General features: G+C 43.9%; 2 protein-coding genes across 8 annotated transcripts; both read left to right on the plus strand.

The window, feature by feature from the left end:
• Window positions 1-126: 126 nt before the first annotated feature.
• CBY1 (chibby 1, beta catenin antagonist) lies at window positions 127-6,409 on the plus strand. Of its 7 annotated transcripts, XM_083462431.1 has the most exons (6): window positions 429-463; window positions 1,538-1,607; window positions 2,040-2,158; window positions 3,331-3,436; window positions 3,953-4,068; window positions 5,118-6,409. In XM_083462431.1, exons 3-6 carry the CDS (start codon window positions 2,081-2,083, stop codon window positions 5,196-5,198), a joined length of 381 nt encoding a protein of 126 aa, XP_083318557.1. In that variant the 5' UTR covers window positions 429-463; window positions 1,538-1,607; window positions 2,040-2,080; the 3' UTR covers window positions 5,199-6,409. The 7 variants fall into 7 exon arrangements, with proteins under 7 accessions (XP_083318556.1, XP_083318553.1, XP_083318552.1 ...); XM_083462430.1 differs by lacking the exon at window positions 1,538-1,607 and having other exon boundaries at window positions 127-443; XM_083462427.1 differs by lacking the exon at window positions 1,538-1,607 and having other exon boundaries at window positions 208-463; window positions 3,953-4,079.
• Window positions 6,410-9,704: 3,295 nt separating this feature from the next.
• TOMM22 (translocase of outer mitochondrial membrane 22) lies at window positions 9,705-14,992 on the plus strand. Its single transcript, XM_083462436.1, has 4 exons — window positions 9,705-9,874; window positions 10,373-10,491; window positions 12,803-12,920; window positions 14,345-14,992. The coding sequence occupies exons 1-4, from the start codon at window positions 9,770-9,772 to the stop codon at window positions 14,417-14,419; spliced, it is 417 nt and encodes a 138-aa protein (XP_083318562.1). The 5' UTR covers window positions 9,705-9,769; the 3' UTR covers window positions 14,420-14,992.
• The last annotated feature ends 222 nt before the right edge of the window (window positions 14,993-15,214 follow it).

Below are 15,214 nucleotides of genomic sequence, written 5' to 3' on the forward strand. Positions count from 1 at the left end.
CAATTCACTCACAAGCCCTGTTCCCGAGGGATAACACTGTTAACGTAATTTTACAACTCGGCCAAAACTCTTTTCTCTCCCCCCTTCGCCTTTTATAAACAATGGTACGGTCCCGTCCGCGGCGCTGCCGTTCGCTCCGCCTTTCCCGGCGGTTTGGGATACAACCATGACACGAAAAGAGAAGGGGTGCATTTTCTGATATTCTCACAAGCTTCCTCCAGACGCAGGGCATTTTACTTATTTTGAGCCGTTTTTTTAAAAAAATCCGTCACTCTATGCATTTAAAATGAAATGCGTATGCCCCCTCTTCTGTCCCGTGGAATTTTCGATTTCTTTCCTGGGGTGGTTCCGCCCGCTGTGCGTTTCTCGGCTACCGCAAGTCGCGAAGCATCAAAGAGTGCGCATGCGCAATTCACCTCGGAGGATACAACCGGGGTGCGGAGGTGTGTGGTGCATCTGTCGGGTGAGGAGCTCCACGGTTGTTGGTGCGCGATGCTGGGGTGAAGCCATTTGGCGGGTTTAGGACGGCAGCGACTCTCGACTCCCTCCCCCCCCCCCCGCTTCTTTATTTGCTGCGGTCTCGATCTGCCCCCTGAACAGTGGGGTTAAGAGTATTAAGCTCCCATTATAACCAGAGTCAGGATTTTGTTTGGTGTAGATGGGGTTAGTTAGGGGTCTCGGCACTTAAGGTGCCGCTAAGGTTGCCGCTTGCCGGCCCGAGAGAGCTTTTAAATGAAGCTGTAGTTCAGGCAGATATTCAACAGGTGCAGCTTTCCCAAAGATGGAGCTGCAGTGATGAGCTGCACCTGTTGATTTTTTGCATAGCGGTGCATCTGCTAAAATTGTGTGTAAGAGGTGGGTGGAAAATACTTGTATTCCAAGCTACGTGGTAAGTGATTCATTTCCACACTCTCCTTAGATGAATCCAGCAGTGCTAGGCATGGCTTCAAAGGGTCTCTCACATAATTGCATAAATAATGAAGAACCACCTTTTACAAGATTCAATTTAAGATATTGTGCCTAATCACACTCATTGTGCAGCTAAACCTCCAAGCCTGACTTTGCTGAAGCAGAAGCAATGACAACAGATTTCATTGTTTCAATATTAGTTCCAATATTGAGATAATTTTGAGGAATGGCACTTTGCAGGCTTGTTGTTAAGGGCAGTAATGAGCCGCAAAAGGAATAGGATATATGATACCCTTTTTAATTTTTCAAGTACTGTACATACTGTATTTAATCTTTTGCTACAATTGATATTTCCCAAACCATGCATACACTAAAGCAGATTGAATGACCTGATGATTTCAAATATGTGAAAGATGGTGACGGATTAGTCTAATTTTGGGTTTGCAAATAGCATTTGTTATTCTGTCACTTTCTATCTTCTTAAATAGGATATTTCCCCTCAGCCCAATGAAACTAAGTTAAACAGACAGAAGATTAGTGCTAAGATCCACCAGACCTGTGGAGAATGTGCTACCGTTCTGTATCCCCTATTCCCCCTTGCATTTTTTATTTTATTTTTTTGTGATAGGAATAAAGGGAGGATTGCATATGGATGACAACACTGTTTGTAATTCCTCCTAAAAATATGAGTGCATAAGGTATTATTATTTATTAAATTTATTACCCACCTTTCATAATTAGATCCCAGGACTAGTTACAACAATTTAAAATTCATTATTAAAAACAGTTAAAACAAATTACAATATGGAATAGGGTGGCAATTCCACACAAATTACTTAGTGTATTTAGTAGCCTAAGATGAAGCCCATAGCAGAAATGTTCTTTTTAAAAAATTACCAACCATTTTTCTTTTTAAAAAGGTTAGGCTAGGGGAGCTGTAAATGTTTTGACTATCCCCAGATCCATGAGAACTAGAAACTGCTTTCTGGAAAATGACAGTTATTGCTCTCACTATTTTGATGACACGAAGTAGGCCAATCTGCTCTGACTCACAGCCTCTTAATGTTGTGCACAGTGATGAGGTCATGAGGTAATGGTCTTTTGTTTCTTTTTCTTCCTTCTTATTTCAGGCAACCAGAACAATTCTAACAAGCTTTTAAGCGAGGAAGCCATGCCGCTCTTTGGAAACACATTCAGTCCAAAGAAAACCCCACCCAGGAAATCAGCCTCACTTTCCAATTTGCACATGGTAAATTCCGGAACCTAAAACAGGTGTCTGGGATCTAATTCTCCCCTTTTTAAAAATAGAGTCCCAGGGTCCCCCAGCTACAGTCAGTCACAAAATAGTGCCTTGGAAATAAGAGAGGCAGAGCCCGTCACAATCATATCCTGTACACAGAATGTATCATACAGTGGTGCCCCGCAAGACGAATGCCTCGCAAGACGAAAAACTCGCTAGACGAAAGGGTTTTGTGGTTTTTGAGCTGCTTCGCAAGACGAATTTCCCTATGGGCTTGCTTCGCAAGACGAAAACGTCTTGCGTTTTTTGCAAGTTTGTTTCCTTTTTCTTAACACCGTTAATACAGTTGCGACTTGACTTCGAGGAGCAACTCATAGAACGCGGTGTGGTAGCCTTTTTTGAGGTTTTTGGCGATTTTTGAAGCTTTTCCAAAACTTTCCCGACACCGTGCTTCGCAAGACGAAAAATTCGCTAGACGAAAAAACTCGCGGAACGAATTAATTTCGTCTTGCGAGGCACCACTGTAGACTGGAGTGTGCTGCCCATAGAAATCCATAAATAATACAGACCATGGGTTTTATACAATTGTGCTCAGTGTAGATTTGAAATTATGTTAGTCATTGCCATTCACCTCAAAAGGTCTGTTTTGAGCAGGACTAGCATTGGATACAGCCCCATCAATTCTGACCCAAAACTCTTAAGCAGCTGCACAACAGGAACAACTACACAACTACACAGGCAACTTATTAATACCTCTAATTTACAAGCGAGGAGTACCAACACTTAGAATAGCTCATCCACTCCTAGAAGGAAAAAGGGTTATGTTTCAGATTCTTGCTCTGATTTTTTTCTGAGTGGAAGGTCTGAATCATAATTATTGCAGTGTTTGTGTTGATTAATTTTAAAGGCTTCCAATTGTCTTTTAAAAACAAATAAACCATGCATCTTTGTTACACTGTGTGTCTGTCCCCCGTACCACTGTTTTAGAAGGTAAAATCTTGGATTGACAAAACCAGGGATGGGGAATATTATTCAACCCAAGGGCCCCTGTGGGGAACCTTTTGAGGGCCACATGCCAGTTATTGGCAAGATCAGAGTCAAAGTGGACAGAGCAATGAATATTTGTATAGTTGAGTTGAGGAGAATGAAAACAAAACGTTGTGTCCATTTTCCTCCTACAGCTGGATAGATCAAGCCGGGAGATTGAGCTAGGCCTGGAGTATGGCACTCCTGTCATGACCCTTACTGGACAGAGTATGAGGTTTGAGAATGGCCAGTGGATAGCAGGTGAGAGAGAACACTAATCCCGTTAGCCATAATCCAAAAGCAATCCTTATCAGGTTCTCAGTGGCCTCATCCTTTTCCTCAGAAGATACAACTCTTGCAATAACCCCCAGCCATTTGAGTCTGTACTCCCATTGTCCTCCACACCTCCTTATTTGATGTATTCTGGCAAATAGTACTGTAGTGTTGATGCTGGTTCTGGTTTCCGGCCTTGTGTCAGGAGTGGTATTTTTGTTGTAGTCTGGGTCTGACTAGGTGCAGATGCCAGCTTGAGTGGGTGGGTGTGCATGGTTCACCAATGGTCATCCATGTCACAAGGTTACTGACACTCTTCTTGGGGCGGACATTTAATAGGGTATCTTAAAGGTACACCAAGATGTCAGCACATTGACCGTGTTGGATCCCATCTAGCTAATGCAGTTGCTTCTCAGAGCTGCTAGAGGGCTATAGTTGCATAGTTTTTGACACTTTTCTATGAGTGAAAGGTGATTCTAGTACTGACCACTTTCTCTCTCCTAGAATCATTTGGGGACACGGGGGACCGCAGGGAGGCAAACCGCCTTCGGAAACGGATCCAGCAGCTGGAGGAAGAGAACAATCTCCTACAGCTGAAAATTGACATTTTGTTGGATATGGTGAGAATGAGGTGATTCACTCACCTCTGTGCATCAATATGTCTTTGATATCTACAGTGGTGCCCCGCAAGACGAATGCCTCGCAAGACGGAAAACTCGCTAGACGAAAGAGTTTTCCGTTTTGGAGGTGCTTCGCAAAACGAATTTCCTATGGGCTTGCTTCGCAAGACGACAATGTCTTGTGAGTTCCTGCTGGTTTCTTTGTATCCCCCCCTTTTCCTAAGCCGCTAAGGCGCTTATCAGCTGATCCGATCAGCAGATAAGCCGCTAAAAGCAGCTAAAAGCCGCTAATAGCGCTAAGGCGCTTATCAGCTGATCCAATCAGCAGATAAGCCGCTAAAAGCCTCTAAAAGCCGCTAATAGCGCTAATCCGCTAATTCTTCAATGGGCTTGCTTCACAAGACGAAAAAAACCGCTAGACGAAGAGAATCACAGAACGGATTCTTTGCGTCTTGCGAGGCACCACTGTACATTAATTTTTCTGCTTGATACAAAATCAGGGGAATGACAATGGTGACACAGTGGGTCCATGTCTCGTGGGATTCAAACCAGGCACCAGAACACTTGATGATCTTATTGAGAACCATAGCTGTCAACTTTTCCCTTTTCTTGTGAGGAAATCTATTCGGAATAAGGGAGTTTCTTTTTAAAGAAGGGAAACGTTGACAGCTATGTTGAGAACCCTGGGTGCCTTTTATGAGAAGACAGGCAGTGGCAGCATGGCTGCCCAGAAGAGAGCTTTTCCAATATTATTCTATTGATTTCCCCCACAAAGCCCAGGTTCATAAGGAATATGAAATGCATTCCAGAGGACTAGTGCTGGCCATTCATTGTAAATGTGCCTCATAACAAGTCCCAGAATCACCTGCAATAGGCAGCAGTTAATGGAAGATGATATGATGTAGAAGGAATTCCCTCTGGATTTGTAGTTTGAAATCCACTGCTTTAGAGAGAAACAAACAAACGTACTTGTTTTTAAGGGTTACCAACACTAAAACAGCATGGGAAAACAAATGCCATTTTTTGCCATTTCGTCCTTTTATTCATAGCTCTCTGAGACGACTGCAGAGTCTCACCTCATGCAGAAAGAGATGGAGGAACTGAAAAATTATAGCCGAAAGAGGAAGTGAACTGGATGTGAGGGCCTCTAGGAGCTGGAAGAGGGGAGAGCAAGAGGATATGGTTAAAACCATCCACTGCAAGGAACTTAGGAAGCCACACCTGCCTTGGAAGACATTTGTTGTTGTGACCTCACGTTGCTGAATATCTAGCCAGGACTCCAAATGTGAAATACTATTAAGTTCTACAGTGCTATCAGAAAGCAGCTATCCTACTTTTCTTCTTCCCTAATGGAGCTTCTATCCAAGTGCTCTTAACATATTTCCGCAATACGCATTTAATCTAATCAGTAGCAAGTAGTGGTTTGTAGTTAATAAGCATCTCTTCCCACCCACCCAAGAAGGCAATCAAGATCATGGGGTGTGGGGAGAGCAAAAAGAAATGGGAGAAACTGCTTGCAACATATAGCTACATACTCTTGCTGTCTCTCTCTTAACATGTTTCAGAAATGCTTTTCAATTGGCTGTTTCGTATCTTTGGGTCGCAGAATTCTCTGGAAAAGTAAGGTCCTGAACCTGAGCCAGTGAGCTGATACAGAGACACCACTGGGGATAGGCAGCATCCTGGGCCCTTACCCTTATAGGCCTGCAATATATGTTAGTGACGGAAACCTTTTATAATCGGAGATGACAGTGAACAATTTGGGAAGTTACATGCTTCAGTTGGTTCACAGTCATTCTGAATAGCAGTGGCCTATACTCTAAAGCTGACTGACACACCACGGGGGGGGGGGACAGGGGACCTTTTCAGCTCAGCATAGTGGGCCAGATCCTTAGTTCACCCACCTGTCAATCACATGACATCACCGTGTTTTGAGGTGACCTATTTTTCCTTTGCAGAGCAGCTTGAGTTCACAGCCACAGTACAGTGGTGTACCGGGAGACCTCTGTCCTATATGTTCTTTCATCTTTTCCTTTCCCACGCCAGCCCAGTGATTTGCTGTATTGCCTTATTAATATGGCAGAACTCCACATTGAACAGCTGGTTCTCTTCCATTTTTATCCCTCCCCTTCATGATGTATCAGAGTTCTATAACACTCCATGAATTCTGTGTGCATTCTACCTTCTTCCTTATCTTGGTAAAAAACAAATCTTCAGGCAATTCTTTGTACAGCCACCAGTTCCATTCAGGCCACTGTAAGTTAAATGTTGAGTTGAATTGTTGTATAAATCTATTTTTATACTTTAAAAATAAAGTCATTACAGTGTTTCTATTGCTGCAGCGTTGACTTGTGTTTTTGTTTTATTACATAGCCCATTACTCCACTGTGGGTGGTGTTTTAAGGGACATTGTCCAAGTTCAAGAGAAATCTGGCCCTCCTCAAGATTAACTCCTCAGAAAAGTATTAATCCTATATAAAAAATAATAATTTTAAAAAAGCACCCTGAAAACATGGATGCTATATATATTTACATCCACACACACACATTTACCTACCATATTATTTACCCCTTCGGAAGTGCAAAAGCCCCATTTTTCATAATTTACTCTCTTTAGAACAGTGTTTCCCAACCACTGTTCCGCGGCACACTAGTGTGCCGCGAGATGTTGCCTGGTGTGCCGCGAGATGTTGCCTGGAGGGAGGCGGGCGAGTCGGGCGGCGAGAGGCGGGGCGGCGGCGGCGAGGAGAGGCCGCCCAGCGCGGGGCTCTCGCCGTCTGCCTGCCTGGCTGCCTGCGAGCTCGGCGGGCAGCGCCTCCGTCCGCAGCGCCCGCCTCGCGGCTCTCATTCCCTGCCCCTGCCAAAGCTCACCCAGCCAAGCCGCGCTCTCCTTCCTGCCTCGCTTTGCTGCCTCCTCCCCCCCCACCCCCAAAGCTTGGAGGTTCCCCGGCAAGGGGGGGGGGAAATTGAAACTTACACTTTCGTGCATCCCTCCCGGCGTGACGCTGCGCGCTGACGTCACGGGGCTGTAATGGTGGTGTGCCTCGAGATTTTTTTCATCAAACAAGTGTGCCTTTGCCCAAAAAAGGTTGGGAAACACTGCTTTAGAATAAATCTTTGTTTGCCTTCTGGAATTTTGTGTCCTCTCTGTGTGTGAATAAAAGGGCCTGCTTTGCTGGTGGGCGGGCGGGAGCTCTTCAACTTTAAAAGCACCAGAGCCTCAGAGGTCAGAAAAACAAACACATCTGCCCAAGAAGACTGAGCTCAGTAGCCACGGGATCCTGAATGTCATTGGAAAAATGAAAGAGAGATGGAGTCGGACTGTCGGAAAGAGGGAAATCCCCTGCCAGATCTCTTCGCATCTTGTTGCAGAGGCAGCCATTGTGGTGGCCTCCAGGTCTTGCTGGACTCAGCCCCAGCCAACACAGGTCCATAGTCAGGGATGATGGGAGTTGTAGTGCACCAACATCTGGAGGGGGCCACCACATCTTACAATGTCCCTGCCTTATAATTTCCTGTCGTGGGGAGTGGGTTGGCTGACCAGCACCATAAGCAGAACCACTCTGGTCGTAAGGTGGGAGTACGTTGCAACAAAGACTATGGAAGAAAGGGGTCAAGTTCACTGCATGTACAGTACTAAAGGAAAATATAATGAAAATGATGTACAGATGGTATTTGACCCCTGTAAAATTAGCAAAGATCTACCATAATAGTGATAATCTATGTTGGAAATGTAAAGAAAAAGAGGGTAGTTTCTATCACATGTGATGGACCTGCCCCAAGGTGAAAGACTTCTGGGAGAAGATTTATAATGAATTGAAATATACATTTATTAAGAAACCAGAGGCCTTTCTTCTTGGAATAACAGGTATGGAATTGCCCAAGAAAGATGTTAAATTATTTTTGTATGCCACAAATGCTGCTCGAATTTTATTAGCTAAGAATTGGAAAACACAAGAAGTACCAACAGTGGAAGATTGGCAGATGAAGATGATGGACTTCTTGGAGCTAGCCGACCTGACTGGGAGAATCCGCGACCAGAAGAAGGAGGACTATCAGGAAGAATGGACGAAATTTAAAGATTATCTAGATAAACATGTTAAGTTAATTTAATTGAAAAAGCTTGTAAATACCAGATAGGCCTAGGATTTTAACATGTTAAGGGATGAATTAAGATGTTGTAATGCTGAATTGAAAAGAAAGAAAGATGTTAAGGACTAAGTTAATTTTTTAAGAATATTGGTGTTGGAAAACCGTAATAATAATAATAATAATAATAATAATAATAATAATAATAATAATAATTTATTTATACCCCGCCCATCTGGCTGGGCCTCCCCAGCTACTCTGGGCGACTTCCATAAAAACCAAAAATACACTAAAATATCACACGTTAAAAACTTCCCTGAACAGGGCTGCCTTAAGATGTCTTCTGAATGTCAGGTAGTTGTTTATCGCTTTGACATCTGCTGGAAGGGCGTTCCACAGGGCGGGTACTACTACCGAGAAGGCCCTCTGCCTGGTTCCCTGTAGCTTTGCTTCTCGCAATGAGGGAACCGCCAGAAGGCCCTCGGCGCGGGACTTCAGTGTCCGGGCAGAACGATGGGGGTGGAGACGCTCCTTCAGGTATACTGGACCGAGGCCGTTTAGGGCTTTAAAGGTCAGCACCAACACTTTGAATTGTGCTCGGAAACGTACTGGGAGCCAATGTAGGTCTTTCAAGACCGGTGTTATATGGTCTTGGCGGCCGCCCCCAGTCACCAGTCTAGCTGCCGCATTCTGGATTAGTTGTAGTTTCCGAGTCACCTTCAAAGGTAGCCCCACGTAGAGCGCATTGCAGTAGTCCAAGCGGGAGATAACCAGAGCATGCACCACTCTGGCGAGACAGTCCGCAGGCAGATAGGGTCTCAGCCTACGTACCAGATGGAGCTGGTAAACAGCTGCCCTGGATAGAGATTTGACCTGTGCCTCCATGGACAGCTGTGAGTCCAAAATGACTCCCAGGCTGCGCACCTGGTCCTTCAGGGGCACAGTTACCCCATTCAGGACCAGGGAATCCTCCACACCAGCCCGCCCCCTGTCCCCCCAAAACAGTACTTCTGTCATGTCAGGATTCAACCTCAATCTGTTAGCCGCCATCCATCCTCCAACTGCCTCCAGACACTCACACAGGACCTTCACCGCCTTCACTGGTTCTGATTTGAAAGAGAGGTAGAGCTGGGTATCATCCGCATACTGATGAACACCCAGCCCAAACCTCCTGATGATCTTAAAATGATCTACACTGAAATTCAACCAGGGAGACACGAGGAAGTCACTTAACAAAGTTACTGAAGTTTAGTTTAAACAGAGTGAAGATTTATGTTTGTTTGTATTGTTTGTTTGTTTGTTTTTAAAGCTTTCGGAAAAACTAATAAAAGTTTGTGGGGGGGAAAGAGAGTACGCTGCAACATCCCACAATTCAGCTCAGAGAACAAGGAGCTGCCGCGTCTGCAACTCGGGGCTGCCTTTGCACGACGACAACGAGCGAGCTCCGCGTTGCCTTTTCAACACTTCCTCCCGTCCGCTGGGTGTCGCTGCGCAGCAGCAGAGCACAGCCCGCGCGCTTCCGCTCTCCCTCTCTTTCCGCTTCCGGCGACGCTCGCTCTCTCCGCCGCCGGCCGCCAGCTTCGTCGTTGCCTGCCCTCCCCTCGTTGCAGTCATGGCCGCCGCGATGCCCCTTTCCCCGGAGGACCTGCTGCTGCCTAAGTCCGCGGCGGGCAAGGCCGAAGAGCTGGAGGAGGAGGTGGAGGACGACGACGACGAGGTAAAGCCAGCCCCTGCTGCCGCGAAAGCGCCGAGCTTGGCCGGGCGGCCATGTGCGAGGTGACCCCGCTCTGGAGTCGGCCCTGCCTTGGGCCCAGGCGGGGAGCTCGAGTGAGCTGAAGCCCCGGCCAGGAGACGTGGGAGGAGGAGGAGGAGCAGCGCAGGAAGCGTCTCCTCTGTATGTTTTCTGGAGGGGGCCTTGCACGAGCCGGGGTGGAGGGGGCTCTACGGAGGGGCGGTGCTGCTGGGAGCGTGGATTGGTGCCTGCTGAGGTTTCCCCTTGCAGGATGACTCCCCGGGTAATAATAATAATACTATTGTTATTATTGGCATCTGGCTGGCCGCTGCTGAGAACGAAGCTCCGGACTAGATCGGCCTTTGTTCCCATTCAGCAGGGCTCTTTCAGTGTTAACGGGGTCCAGGTTTAGGGAAGCGGATTGTGGGGCGGGTCTTGATTTGTGGGGCTCCCACCCTCATCTCTCCTTTCCCCCATTTGCAGCTGGACGAGACGCTGGCAGAGAGGCTCTGGGGCTTGACAGAGATGTTCCCGGAAAGCGTCCGATCGGCGGCTGGAGCTACCTTCGGCGTGTCTCTTTCTGTAGCCCAGAAAATGTACAGGTGAGGAGGGGTATATGGGAGGTGAGGACCCAAGCCCCTTGGTCCCTGGTCCGCAGATACCTCAGATACCTTACCATGGAGCTACCTTCGGCGTGTCTCTTTTTGTAGCCCAGAAAATGTACAGGTGAGGAGGGGGAAATGGGAGGTGAGGACCCAAGCGCCTTGGTCCCTGGTCCTCAGATACCATGCGCAGGTGGCCGCTTATCTATGCCTCGCAAGACTTGTGGTTTGTGGGTGGTTAAGGTAGCCCTTCTCAGGGAAGTGGCTGGCTCCTTCAACCACCAAGGGATGGAGAATTGTTAGGGAGTTGGTGGTGTTTTGCGTTTCTTAAGTTGGACAGAGAGCCATTGAGAACGCTTAAACTTCTTAATTCAGAACTCTAGATGTGTGTGTTTTTAGTGTGAGGACAGAAATGACCCGTTGTAAGCTGTTTGGATAATGATCATCAAGCAGTTGAGAATGTACCATGCATATTCAAGCTTTAATGAAGAAAAGGCTGAGAAATGAATGCAAATTAAATATAAAAAACCCTTTGCCTGCAAGGAGCCATTGACATGGAATTGATAATAATAATAATAATAATAATAATAATAATAATAATAATAATAATAATTTTATATCCCGCCCTCCCCAGCTGAAGCCGGGCTCAGGGCGGCTAACAACAATCAATCCAACATTCTAAAAACATATCATTCTAAAAATTAATTAAAATCAAATTGATAATAAATAATTGAGATAATTGTGATATCTGTAGTTGGGGAGAAAAGGGGTTCTATATTTACTTGTGAGAGTGAAGTTCTAGAGAACTATTTTGAGTATGCTTAGAAATATAGCACTCATAAGTCAGTTATAGTAGTTCAACTAAACTGAGACCTTGTAAAGGGCTTGGGCCCTTTATTACCTGAAATGGTAATTTTCCTTTTGTTCGCTCTTTAAACTCTTTTATTACACACACATACTCCATATAGACATGAATAATAAATGCAAGGCTGTACTACACCAAACAATTTGTCATCAAATATAAATATAAATATAAATTTCTCAGGACACAAAATAACCCTGTTAAATAGAATTTATATTCTCATTTTGTTCTTTTATTAATGTAGTCGTGATCATATTTTCTTAATCATTCTGAAACAGAATACATACTAAGAAGTTTCCATTCAGAAGAAACCAAAATTATTGCTGCTAATAAAAGATTGTGAATCAGTAATTTGCTTCAAATATAATTATATTCTTTTAAGACCTCCAGTAAAATAATTTCCATTGGAATATCCTTGTAAGTCCTTTGCATCAAAAACAAAGAATCCTATGATGCTTTTAAAAATAACAAGCTTTTTATAGCCTAAACTTTCATGGACTAAAGTTCATTTTGTCAGATGTATGAAGTATTATCCTGAGATAGGTATATATAATGAACCACTGTTGGCTGCTAATGATTAAAATTAAAATGTTGCTCTTCCAGGTGTCTCAAATTTTGTGAGGGTTGGAAAGCATAGCTTTGTTCTCTTGTTTAATTTCTAAGCTTTCATGACACAGTATCCTAATGTTCCCACAAAGATCAATCCATGTATTTAACTCCCCCCAAAAAACATTCTTAGTGAGTTGAGGAGGAAAGGTTTTTCTTTTGAAGTGATATCCAGTTATGTCCACTTATTTACAAACTTCTGTGAGTAGAAGAGGATTTCCCCTTCCCATTGTAGTCTCTGCATGCTCAAGTTTGCTCTGGAGGGTTGGAGAGCTTTTCAGAACAGATTTGGGATCTAAAGTGTGCTGTGGATGACAGAAAGCTGCATCACATGAGTAGAAGGCTGTTTGTTTGATGTTGGATATCACTCAGGTTGCCTATGATCTTTAAGGAAACTTCATTATGGTATAAAACCAAACTTTATACACTATTTATGCATTTAGTTCCTTCCTTTGCTAATTCTTTGTGTTTGAATGGAATCTTGGTAGTTTTAAGGGAGAAATCCTGGAGGTATTTCAGATTGTGATGGATATTTATAGGGAGAGTATTTATATTTGGAAGCAAAAATATGATTGTGATGAGACATGTTGTAAGGTTCACACACACTAATGTTGCAATAGGAAGGGGATTTAAGGCTGCAATCCCATAACCGTTTACCAGAAGGTATAAGTTTAGACAAGTGGAGCTTACCTTGGAGTATATATGAATAGGATTGTACTGAAACTGGAATAATAGTCTAATGCAATCTAACAGTGAGATCTTTAGGATAAGTCATTTCCGTTGTAGTAAAGTTGGAAACATTAGCTTATTACCTTCTCTCCCCTTCTCCCACCCCCAAAAAAGATTCTCCAGGGCAGCTTTGTGGATTGGGACCACTTCCTTCATGATCCTAGTTCTTCCTGTTGTTTTTGAAACTGAGAAACTGCAAATGGAGCAGCAACAGCAGATGCAACAGCGACAGGTGAGAACTGAATTACAGCATTTTTTGGCCTATTAAGTCTGTGATTCTCATCCTTTTCAGAATGTTCCTCCTTTTATCTGTGAATCTTCCTCCACCACACAGTACATTTAATTCCTGAATCTTTGCATAATTACCTGTCTCAAAGCATCTAGTGGATCAGTTTCACTGTATTTGATTCCTTTCTTCATCTATATCTTTTTGTGCACGTTTGCTCATGTAGCATATACCTTTGCTATATGATGAAATAATAGCCCCCCTCATTTACTGCATGACCTCTTTCACTTTTTTTCTCCTGATGAATCACTTCCCGCAGTGTCTTTTACAGGCATTCCATCATCCTAACACTTTCCTGTCACCCCAGCTGCTGATGCAAGATGGGGTAGATTTCTGCATAGTCTCTTCCTTTCTATGTTAATTCTAGCTTTGTACTGGCCATAATTGCACCGAACCAGCTAAAAGAGTACAAAACATCACATTCCCAGATTTGGCTGGGGTATTTCCTATTTTGTGACTTCAGAAGCACATCGGCTGATGGTTGTGTCCGCTCACAGCAAAACTTCTGAGTGATGACATTGGACTGGCCTTATTAGTAACAATGTGTTCCTTTATTTACAAATAACACTTGCCCTACTTTTCTTATTAGCATGAAATTATGACTGGTTAGTTTTCTTCCTTTACTATGTCTGCAAAAGTTACACTTTTTAAAGCTGCATATCACCCTTGATATAAGAGAACCTCTTTGGTCACCTGACGGGGGGGGGGGTATTGAAATATTAGAATTGCAAAATACCTGACACTTCTCACACCGCCTGAATGACCATGTCAGACGCAGCTAATACTGTGTTTTCAACTACCTTACACTTCATTCACTTAATTTTATCAGGGCAGTTTTTTCCACTTATATGAAAGTAGAAATCTATTACAGTGGTACCTCTGGTTGCAGACATGATCAGTTCCGGGGTGCCGTTTGCACCCCGAAAAGTCCGCAACTAGAGCGCCTCTTCTGCACATGTGCATGGCACGATCAAGCACTTCTGTGCATGTGCAAAGCACAATCGCTTTTGCGCATAGTGCGCAGAACGCTTCTACGTGTGCACGCACAGCGAAACACTTCCGGGTTTGCCACGTTTGCAAGCTGAAAAGACGCAACATGAACCTAACGAAACACAAGGTATGACTGTATTGTAACACAGCCTTGTATTTAAGTAATGGAATGCCACACCAGCAACAGCATGGTTTTAAGAAGAGACTGCTAATATTCCAGAATGGTAGGAAATGCTGTGTTCCCTTTTTTTAAGTTTTACAAAAGATCTGGAGGGTTATTCACCAGAAGGTGAAAATCCTTCCTCCAGTAGGCTGCTAAGTAGTTAAAATGCTGCTCTTGCTTTTGAAGCATTTGTAAACTTTTTCACATTTCTTAACAGATTTTATTAGGACCAAACACAGGATTGTCTGGAGGGATGCCAGGTGCTCTGCCGTCTCTTCCTGGAAAGATTTAATGAAGCTACACTGGACCCATATCGTGGAATGAAATATTGAAATCATTTGTTTGAACTGTTTGATTAGGCCAGCGTTTTTTTCTCATAACCTTGGGATATTAACTATTCTTAATGAAGGCAGAACCCCTATCTGGATCTCCTGCAATCTTTAGGCAGTCATGACTTTTCCATCCATTCAAGCAACATTATAGGTAACTATGGAGACTTTGGAAGCTTCTGTTTTGGTAGCCTTACCTCCAGGAAACCACCTCAGGACATGTCATATTTGGTCAACTTTAACCTGTAATTGTCAGTGTAAATAGCCCTGCGTTCTTCTCCAACTGCATTTCAGAGCAGTAACAGCAAGAAATGGAGTAAATATGCCAGAATGTGCCGCATATAGAAGAACCTAGAATGCACTTGACTCTATGCAGTGAGCTCTTACTTGAAAGATATTTGCCCTACAATGTTACATATTTGAAAAATAAGGGAAGCAGGAAGAGTCATTTTTGCCAAGTCTTATCTGTGCTGAATCTATTAGTATCAAAGTTAGCTAGAGCACTTTTGTATTAAAGTTTCAGTGCAAACATGGAAGTATTTTCTTTATTATCTCAGGCTTTACATACATTATGCTTGCTAACAGCAGGATACTAAAACTTACCAATTGCGTGTCAACCCTTAGCTTTACATGCTTGTGTTCGGTAGTAATGGCAGGGAGGGACCCTCTCTGATGGAGAGTAGCTGGGCAATAAGTTCTTCTTAGGCTATACAGCTTCATACCAATATGTGTTTATTTTTTTCCTTTATATACATTAT

The sequence above is a fragment of the Podarcis liolepis genome (assembly GCF_965112155.1).
Source record: "Podarcis liolepis genome assembly, chromosome: 10".
Classification (NCBI taxonomy): domain Eukaryota; kingdom Metazoa; phylum Chordata; class Lepidosauria; order Squamata; family Lacertidae; genus Podarcis; species Podarcis liolepis.